Here is an 11087-nt window from a genome sequence, read left to right on the forward strand (position 1 = left end):
ACATAAGATTGTGATTACTTAAAAATAGATAGGTTTTAAAACGACCTTTATCTTGGTCACCTTTAGATTAGTCGTAATTCTGATATAAAAACAAGTTGTGCTTATTTTCGATCGTCTTCCCTTGTATTCCACTGGTGAACATTTCAGTTGACAAGCTTTCTCACGAAATTAGCAACAAATTATGAAATAAGGCAAAGGTTCAGTGTTCCTTCAAGCTCATGATTTCATATACCTTGCTATCACATCGTTAAAAAGGTTTTTGTTTTTAAGGGGAGAGGGGGGGGGTATGTTGTAAAAATAACGAGAAAGCAGTGGTGTGTCTATGTTCCATCGTTCGAGGAAGCCAAGCGAGTTTTACTAGTTTTGTAGACCTGGAATTGACCTGTGAAGGGATGACCTGCCGTTTTTGACCTATAATATCTCTTGCTTCTGGCGTTTTCTACTGTCACTTTCTTATCCTGAAACATCCACTACCTTAAACCGGTAAGGTCCCCTGGCGGCAGAGGGAGGAAAGTAGGTCACATAGATGAGATGTAAGAAGCCAAATTTGCTACAGGGAATCTCATGATTTCTTAAGGACGTGGTTCATAGCAGCAAAACACTGACTTCGAAAACGAGACCACGTAAGACAAGTGCCTACACATCATAGCCTTCAACACAATCGTCGGGTAGCCATCAACAACACAATAATGTTTTTGCGTCTTCTGGTGATTATTTTTTTCAACTCAGGTAAGGGGGAAATAATTTATTCTTTCTTGTTTGTTCTAGAATAGTTTTGTTTTAGTTGAAGAAGTTTGGCTGACAATATTCGTCGTCACATACGAACTTTATTAACATTGTGGTTTTCTGTTTTGTTTCCAGGGGTAAAATGTAGCAAAATAATTTCTTGACTCCATGTTTTTTATTAGAAATAAAAGCTAATATAACATTTACTTATCTTCCTTTATTAGTAAAAATCATATTTCATATTTTTCTTCTGTATGAGGATGGGGACTTCAGAATTTCTAACTATTACATTTAATTTTCTCAGGTACAATTTTACAAAAACGAAAACAAAGTGTTACGTCTCAACCTTTCTATAAGTTAATTTGTCGCTCTTAAAAAACACGCAGGATGAATCTCATTTCAAAAATCCTGAGAAAATATTTTATCGTTAATTTTATTTTTTATAATGTTTAAAACAAATCTGAATATTGTTCTTTATATTAATTCTTACACTTATTTTATATTGTTGGTTTATTATATGACTTAGTAGTCTTAAATCACTTACGTTTTATTAGGATTACGGCCAAAAATGCATTCCTATCATTATAGATTTTAGTTTTTCTTGTATGCTGATTTATGAGATTATTTACATCTAATCAAGTTTCTATACAGGGATGGTTTCATTAATTTATAAGCCACTTTGTTTTGTGTAATTTATGGATAATTTCTTCTTCAGTAAGATGTATTACAACTTTAATGATTTATTGTGTCTGCTTAGTTTTTTAACACATAGACCTCTCTATTTGTGATATCTGTAATCTTACAGAATGGATAAAAAAATTAAATTTTTCGCTTTATGTTCGATAATTTGATAAAAACAATTCCGTCTCATACCTTATCTACTTCGAGAACGCTTAGCGTTCGTTACACCTTTTAAGTTTTCGGAGTGCACAGGAATTCTTCATTTTTAATAGGTTGTGACCATTTGTCCAGCTAGCCAGAAGTATAATCAGTAGGCTACTTGTCCGGCTGGTCAGGTGAATAGTCTATTCAAAAATATAAAAGAAAAATAAAACTGGATGTTTTTAACACTACTGATCAGAAAGATTCATTTTAAATGTCCATTTAGTACCAGCCTGTTCTATCATTCTCTTCGAGAATTTATATATAAATAGCATAAAAAAATTGATGACAAGTATATTTTGTTTGTTTGTTTTGAAATGCGCGCAAAGCTACACGAAAGCTATCTGCGCTAACCGTCCCTAATTTAGCACTGAAAGACTAGAGGGAAAGCAGCTAATCATCACCACCCACTTCCAACTCTTGGGATACTCTTTTACCAACGAATAGTGGGATTGACCGTCACATTATAGCGCCCCCAAGGTTGAAAGGGCGAGAGGTTTGGTGGAACGGGGACCCTCAGATTGTGAGACAAGCGCTCTAACCACCTGGCCATGCCAGACCCTGACAACTATAAATACAATTTGCACTCGTATATTAGGCTTACAGTAATATAGAAAGGTCCACCTTTCGATAGCACTCGGGTTATAAGGGTTTTTATTCATTCCAGTAATATAGGTGATATTTGTCTAACTATATTTTTGGTCAAACTCAATTTCTGTCAAATAATTGTAGTTTTTTTTCAATAACTAATGAGTTGTAGGCTTGTTTGTGTTGTTTGAGTAATAATAAATTTACATACGAATAAACAAGCTATTCTACCATCTCAATAGTTTGCCTTTGCACAACTGCGGGCTTACCATACTCATTAACCCTAAATATCATCACCTTATGTCTTTTCATACAAGAATATTCCTGCAGTTTTAAAACAGATATAAAGCTACACAAAGGGCTATCTGCGCAAATCTGCCCCAAGTTGTGAACTGATAAAGGGAAGGCAGCTAGTCAATAACACCCACTACCAGTTATTGGTTTACTCTTGCCTGATAGAACAGTGTGCTTTAACCGCCACTGTTATACTACACCCATAGCCAAAAGTGCAGAGAGCGTTTTTGCGGCAGTGGGTTGCGAACAGTGAGCCCTCAGATTCATAGTCCTAGACCGTTAACCATTAGGCCATGCCATGCTCGAATTACAAAACATTGTAATCGCACGTTGCACAATGCTCAGACTACACGATTCCTTCAGTAAATGTTTGACATGGCCAGGTGGTTAAGGCGCTCGACTCGCAATCTGCAGATCGTGGGTTCGAATCTCCGTTCCACCAAACTTGCTCGCCCTTTCAACCGTAGGGGTGTTATCATGTGACGATCAATCCCCCTATTCGTTGGTAGCTCTCCTGTAGCTTTACGCGAATTTCAAAATAAACCAAACCTCCAGTATGTGCATAGAAAATGACACAACAGAAGCATATCTGGTCAGGTAATGAATATATTCTGAAATGTTTATTATTAACTGTAGATGTAGTACTCAGGTTCATTTCACCACGGTAGTGAGAAATATCGATTTAGCAAATATGTAAATTTTTTAAATCAAGATTGGTTACTTTTGATCCAAATTCAGCTTGAATGAATATTTTACTTATACTGAGACAAGTCGCACTTTTTTTAAGAACGATGTTGCTGGTGCCATGCTATTTTTGTAACTACTTTCTCCGTCGTCGATCATGGTGGACCTGGTGAACATGATTACATACTATTATTCGACACAACCAGCATCTATATTGTAACAAGATTGCTCGGAGGACGATAAGTTGGTGTTAGATCCCACATCTTCACAAACTTTCTACAGACTCACCACTATACGTAGTCGTCAGCTTCCAAAACCATGGAGGGGGGGGGGAGCTTAACAAATATGTTTTCTCCCTAAAACATTGATTTCGAGGTACGCCTGAAAGTTTGTGGTCTTTTAATGAACTTTCGTCAGCTTCAAATCCGTGTTATCTTATTAAGGGCACCAGAAGGTAAGCCCAATTTCAGCGCAATAGCCTTTTGGGCCTGAGGTTTTCTTTTGTAACCACTGCCTTTTTTATTTTATTTTTTTGCAAATGAGGCCATTATTCCAGATTATCTTGAGATGTAGTTTTGAAGGCCATTACTGTCTTAAAACTTTGCTCTACGAGATTTCTTCTACCATGGAGGACAATTCTTTGAAATGCTATCCTTTGGCTCGATACCATTCTTGTTATATTAATACATTTCGTTGGAAGGGCTGTGACAAATTTCTCTATCCATAAGTCTATCAGTAGCGGTATAGCACTGTCGAATGATCTGTAATTGGCAGTGAGCCAAATATTCAAATATTGAACATTTTACGCGTGGCACCACAGCTGTCACCTACGACGACACGCCATACATTAGCATATAAAAAATCGTTCGTATAAAATACGAGTAACTTTTCTAAACTCCAAGACATTCCAAGAGAATAATTTGTTCTATACAGAAATCAAAAATTGCACAACTTCATTAAACAAGTTTTACACAGAAATCAAAAATTGCACAACTTCGTTAAACAAGTTTTATACAGAAATCAAAAATTGCACAACTTCATTAAACAAGTTTATACCGAAATCAAAAATTGCACAACTTCATTAAACAAGTTTATACCGAAATCAAAAATTGCACAACTTCATTAAACAAGTTTTATACCGAAATCAAAAGTTGCACAACTTCATTAAACAAGTTTTATACCGAAATCATAGATAATTGTTTTTTATCACAAAGTTACACAAAGCGTTCTATCCACCGCGGAGAATCGAACCACGGATTTTTGTAATGTAAGTCTGAAAATTTATCGCTGACCCACCGTGGGACTACAGAGGTAAGAGTAGTTATATGTGTTACCGAAAACATGACATAAATATGTGGATATATATACTTGCAACTCCCAAAGCATGCTATAGATAACACGTGTTACCGAAATTATATCATCCACACGAATGGTTGTATATGATATTGAAATTATACCATGGATATATTATCAAACTAGTAGAATATAAACACGAGTGATTACGTGTAATAAGAAATCAATATTACAGTTTACCACGTATTGGAATTAATATTTTTATTTTATATTTGCATTTATTATTATGGGATTTAATAACATATATATATATATATATATCAGTTATCTGAATTTCTCTGTCAGCTTATTTTTCAATGAGGATAAGTCGACTTTGTTCCAAGGTGTTTATTTGACTGTAATAGGAACAAGAAAATCCTGTAATAACGATGCTTGGATATTTACATAGGAAAGTGTGGCATGGTAACATTGGTGTCATTCAGTGTACGTAACCAGTGAATAATTTGTTTGAGTTATAAAAGAAGCTTGCTCAGCATGATTTCACCATATGGGTTCACCTTCACGACTTATGACTTACATACGAAATAAGCTAAACTAAGTAACGTGTTTTTGTTAAACTTGATTTTCGCAGAAGATGGATAAATTTCAAGTTATTTTTCGCTTTATGTATGAATAAATATAATTTAATTGAATTTTAATTATACATATATACCAGCGAAAATCACCGAAACTTACAGTTGCTCAGTTATTAGCTCAAAGTTGTAGTATCTATTGATCTTAAGTTATCGTACTAGCTCCCTCTAGCGGAAATTAATTTCGTATCAGCTCCTTAAAGCGGAGTCCCTGTGATGTCATCTTCATATAGCTAAAAACCTTATATGGTATCAGCTCCCTAGAGCATAAAAATCGTATGTCATATCAGTTTCCTATAGCGAAATATCATGTATAATATTCCTAGAGCAGAATATAATGTCGTACCAGTTCCACACAGCAAAATATCACATTGTATCAGCTTTCTATGAGAAACTGTTGCGTCATAACAGCTTCTTATAACGGAATCTCATGTCCTATCAACTTCCTATATTGAAATCGCATGTCGTATGAGCTCCCTATAACAAATGTCTATGTCGTATCAGTTCCGTATAGTAGAATCTTATATTATATCAGCTTTGTAAAATGGAATCTCATATTCTATCAGCTTTCCTATAGGAGGATCACATGTCGTATCAGCTCCCTATAACAAATGTCTATGTCGTATCAGTTCCGTATAGTAGAATCTTATATTATATCAGCTTTGTAAAATGGAATCTCATATTCTATCAGCTTTCCTACAGGAGGATCACATGTCGTATCAGCTCCATATAACTGAACTTCCTGTCATTTCAGCTACCTAGAAAAACTCGACATTTGGTATTTTTTGGTTTGCAATCTTTGAAACAAAATTTATCGCATCTTGTATATGTTTCTTTTTTATATCAAAATTAATGTATCTTATATGACAGTTGCGAACGCTTGGGGCAAGTACTTGAGAACTTACCATTAAGATAATTTATTAGCAGACGGTGAGACATAAATAAGCACAGTGCCGATGAAATGTTTGTTTATTTTAGAACAAAGCCACATCAGATTATCTGTTGTGTTCACCATGGAGCATCGAACCCCGGATTTAAGCGTTCTGAGTCCATAGACTTACTGCTGTCCCACCAGGGGACGCCGATGAAACGAATAAATGGCAGGCAGAATGATAGCTTTGAATATAGAGAAACAAAATAATGTCCAGAGTAACCAATTAATTTGTGCGTTAACGAAAATACAACTGAACGTACGGACAGGTATAAAACTGACAGTACAGAAACAACGGTCAGTTAGTATGACTGACTTATGTTAGAACAACAGACAAACACTCACACTAATATATACAGACATATAAACTGACTCAAGTTCTGATGTCTCATTAACTGATAAACGAAAAAACAGCCCCTAAAGGGAAGTTTCATGTTGTTGGGGTGTTGACAGTTTAATGACTGTCAGTTTTCAGACAGATGGTTCAGTGACTGTCAGTTTTCAGAAAGGTGGTTCAGTGATTGTCACTTTCTAAATAAATGGTCCAATGACTGTCATTTTTAAATAGTCAGTTTTCAGATAGACATTTCAGTGAATGTCAGTTTTCATATAGATGGTTCAGTGACTGTCAGTTTTCAGATAAATTATTCAGTGACTGTCAGTTTTCAGATAGATTATTCAGTGACTGTCAGTTTCTGAATAGATGGTTAGATTACTATCAACGTGTGGATTACTGGTTTTGTGATTGTCCATTTCCGGATGAATGGCTCGGTGTCTGTTAGGTTCCGAATAGAGGGGTCAGTGAGTTTCAGTTTCCTGAATAAATATTTTTCATTGCAACCAAAGTAACTGAGAAGACGTGAAATACATTTATATATTTCCTAAAGGTTCTCTTCTACTGCTCACTTGATTTAAACTAAAACATTACTAACATGCTAATAGTTAACCTAAAAGTAACCCTGGTTTTCTTGTATATCATATTAAGATCTTTATAAATGTGTTTCTTGGTATTATTATTATTATTTCCTAAAATATCAGTGCGAAATATCGTTTTCTCATATTATACGGTCTTTTCGCACATTTTTGTTGTTTCGCTGAGGGGGGGCTTAGGCTTGGCTGGGCCTATTAATTAAGGTACCAGGCTGCTGATAAGAAGATCCAAGACTCAAGTCACAATGTGCTGCTGAACACGCTATGCACTTTCCGCTGTGAAGGCGTTATAGCTGTGATAGTCATTCCCTCTATTCGGTTAAGGTGGCGGGTGCTGCTATTCAACAACTCTATGTAAATTAAGAACGGTTATGACTGAATATCAGGGGTCTCTGGCCTGACTGTTTAAATCATGATTGCATAAGGCGCCGTACAAGTTGAAAATACCATTACCAGAACTGTATGTGTTTCTAGCATTATGGGTAAGAGTCATTTAAATATCAGAAAGAGTCCCCAATTACTCTAAACACTCTCGTTAAAAATCATGATAACATTCACATTTGTTATACGAAAACAACAGTAGCTTTGACTTGATTTAGTTAAAATATATTTATAAAAAACTATTGGCTTAGTACCAGTGTGAGATGATAACAGGCAGCGGGGAACATCAGCCTTTTCAATACTGCTCTCAGAACTCGTTGCTTGGGTAATGTTTAGGCTGAGATTAAGAAGGATGGGTTGATGTCAAACATATTCCAAGAACTGGTTGTTACCGTGTGTTGTACTCGTAAACCATAAGGAATGTCAAACAACATTTATCTTTTCCTGTTTATAATATGCAAAAGAAAAGTGGGTCGTGCAAAGAAACACGATTAGTGAACTGTTGATTTCGTACGTGTTTAATATATATATATGTATATACAAATTTTTAAGTGTTGTAATATCCATCAAGTCACAGAAACTGGCATTGCATTAGAATTCTGAGTTTAATCTCCATCTACTAGTCATAAATAGTTACAATCTGATTTTTTTCTTCTAATTATAACAATTAATTATTGTTGAAGTATCAAGATGTACATTCCTGCCATTTTATCAACACTCAGAGTCCGTACTGTACGTCAAAACCTTAGATTATGTTTTGGGCACTGTTCGCTTCCATGGTACGTTAATGATTATAAAAAATGAATTAATTTTCCCGTGTCTCGCGCGAAATTTATTTCGTTAGCTTCACGGGAATAGAATCTCAGTGGTAATCTGACGGACTTATAACGCTTAAATGCGGAATTCGATTCCCGCGGTGGACAGATAGCCCATTGTGCGGCTTTGCACTAAACAAACAAAAATAATAACGTTCACGGGGATGGGAGGACGGTGTGCGTGTGCGTCATTCGTCATATAGGTCTACTGAATACGAGCGATTAGTAGGGTACGCGCGCAGTGCGTAGTAACATTGGACATCAATTTATATAGTAAAAATTGATATGTCTGTCAAATCTGATCCGTTCGTCCGCTTCTTTTTTATATTTCATTTAAACCTTATTTTGGGGGGGGGACACTTGAGTTTCTCTACCAAATTTCATCGAAATTTGTTTATCCATATCTTCATAATAACTAACTTGTGACGTCAAGACACCAGACAGAATGACAGACAGCTCTGCTTTATACATATGACAGTCGAGTTTTGAAAACCGCATCATAGATGTGCAGAAATACATATTTACATCACCAAATCCGGTAAATATTAACAGCTTTTAGTATGCTACTAACAGTACAGATGGGTACGCTAAAGAAACATGAATAACAATCTGAGCGCCCTCTGGAAGTTCTAGGACATAACTAATAACGTAATATTTCGAGAACGTTGTTTGTTTTATAGAACAAAGCTACACCATGAGCTATCTGCGCTTTGTTCACCACAGGAAATTGAACCTATGTAAATCTGTAAACTTTGGCTCTCGTTACAAATATAAATTTTCCCATCAGTCTTTTTTTTTATGAATAAAAAATACAATTTGTACAAGACGAATAGTTTTCTTTTGTACGAGGCTTTACGTTTTCGTGGTTATTTGTTATCTGAGAGTCCATGGTTTAATCTGATTTATTAAATAAAAATTCATATAATCTCAAAATTTTCTCGTTTTCTTTCATTTTACACATATTGAGTGTCTTAGACTTTGTTAGTTGTTCTTCATCTAAATCAAATTATTAGTGATTTAGATATAATTAATATATATATATATATTTATCACTGAACACTTTTAAACAACGGACTATTAATATTATACGTAGTTTCTGCTTTAAGAATGTTTGAGGAGGTTCCGTTGTTGACGAGTTATAGGGCCTTTAATTATTGTAATACGACTTCAGTTCACTAGCACTTGATATTTTGAACGCCACCTATCATTAGGAAGAGACGGTCGTAATGAAAGCAGGCAAGAAAAGGGAGTATTTACAAGTAATGTGCGTCTACCTTAATTGTTACTGCCCTCAAATCCGTAGACTAATGTCTCTGAGCCACAAAAGATTAACGCCCTATAAAGCGTCTTAGTGTTAAATGGCTTTGGATAGGTGTTAAAATCGAGTGACTGTAAAGTTTGATAGTTGCACAAGCTTAATTCAAACAGCCTCCATAAATTAGAATTCAATCTACTATGGCGACAGTACAGAAATAAGGTAATTCTAGGACTATATTTATAACTTGTGAACGAATACAAAGCTTCTATTATTTCATTAATCCAATGAATTAAAGCGTAAAATAGGTTAATAATTTGTTAATGCTACTCTTATATAATATAATTCATTGGTTAGAAAAAGCAAGTTAAAGCAACACCAGAGAAATTACAACTCATTGATTACAATAAATAGCATGTTCATCAGTTAGCCAGCTTGTTCTAAAAATAAAATAAAAATTTATCTTAGAACCAGCAAAAGAATTATTGTAACGTGTTTTTTCATTGGTGGGTTTTTTTTTTTAATTATTGAGGGGAAACAATGCGAAATCCAGTCCACGTAACGATAACAAATTAGTTTATTGCTTCCTTAATGTTTGCTACAGGCTTCTAACTCCTCAGCCGCTGAACTGATTGAAAACTGAAGTAATGCTTCACTTGTTCTCGTATTTATAATTTATCCTTATTTCTAGCTAGTTCGCAAAATCTCTCGATCATTAACATTCATGAACAGTCTAGGTATGCTAAAACTGCTTTCATAAACTTTGAAAATTAGCGTCAATATCATGTCAGCAGCTTGCTCTAGCATCAACCAAATTAAAACATGAAAAATACAATTTAAAATAGACTAATTTCAACCCAAATAATTAAAAATTATGTTTCAGCTCATTATTTATTAGGCAAATCAATATATTTTGGATAAAACTGATGCTTATAATTCATTAATGCAATTGATAAAATCGTCTTTCAACAGTTGCTAGCAAATTTTTTAAAATCATTCCTAATAAATGCAGTAATTTATGTTTATTGTGGCCTTAATGAAACAATATTCTGTTTTTTCAAAAGTCCAAAACAACACTTCATAATCTAACCAATAAATAAAGAAAATAAACAAAAGGTGGTGGATATTTCTAACCCCCGAATCCAGTGAAACTCATTTTAATACATCAATCCTTTTTAATCATAAATGATGTCAAATTAGTCAACATAAAATTCATATGGCTAGATACTGTTTTTTGTTTTGGTGAATTGTTGATGTTTATTAGACCGATAGGCCAATTTATTTAGGTATTGTTGCGTCATCGAGGTCACGTGACTGGTGGGGCGCCACCTATTTTCTAGAACTATCCTGTACCTTGGCGAATGCTCTAGTATTTACTAGATATAGGGTAGTCTGGTATATAAGAGAGGGTGACAACGTGACGGAATAATGTGTGTGTAGATAGTGAGTAATTGAACTGCAGTCACAGGGTATTGTTGAAGTTAACGTTCGTTCGTTATAGTGTTTGTTTTAGCGCGAATATTGAAAATAAGTGTATCGTAAGGTTATATTCGGAAAGAATAAACCAGTTTTATTAAGTAAAGACTTGTGTGGCTAAAGTTTCGTCGGAAGGAAGTTGCGGAAAGTTAATTAACAAACGGAAACGTAACAGTATGCCTAGAATTGCTGGTTTCCCA

General features: G+C 34.8%; 1 protein-coding gene across 1 annotated transcript in view; it reads left to right on the forward strand.

Moving 5' to 3' along the window:
• Positions 1–295: 295 nt before the first annotated feature.
• Positions 296–11087, forward strand: part of LOC111087984 — a 23825-nt gene continuing 13033 nt past the window's right edge. Inside the window, exon 1 of the mRNA XM_022396605.1 lies at positions 296–729. Within this exon, the coding sequence (XP_022252313.1) occupies positions 690–729 (40 nt within the window). The 5' untranslated portion in view covers positions 296–689. The remainder of the gene's footprint in view (positions 730–11087) is intronic.

The sequence above is a fragment of the Limulus polyphemus genome, unplaced genomic scaffold (assembly GCF_000517525.1).
Source record: "Limulus polyphemus unplaced genomic scaffold, Limulus_polyphemus-2.1.2 Scaffold2943, whole genome shotgun sequence".
Lineage (NCBI taxonomy): Eukaryota > Metazoa > Arthropoda > Merostomata > Xiphosura > Limulidae > Limulus > Limulus polyphemus.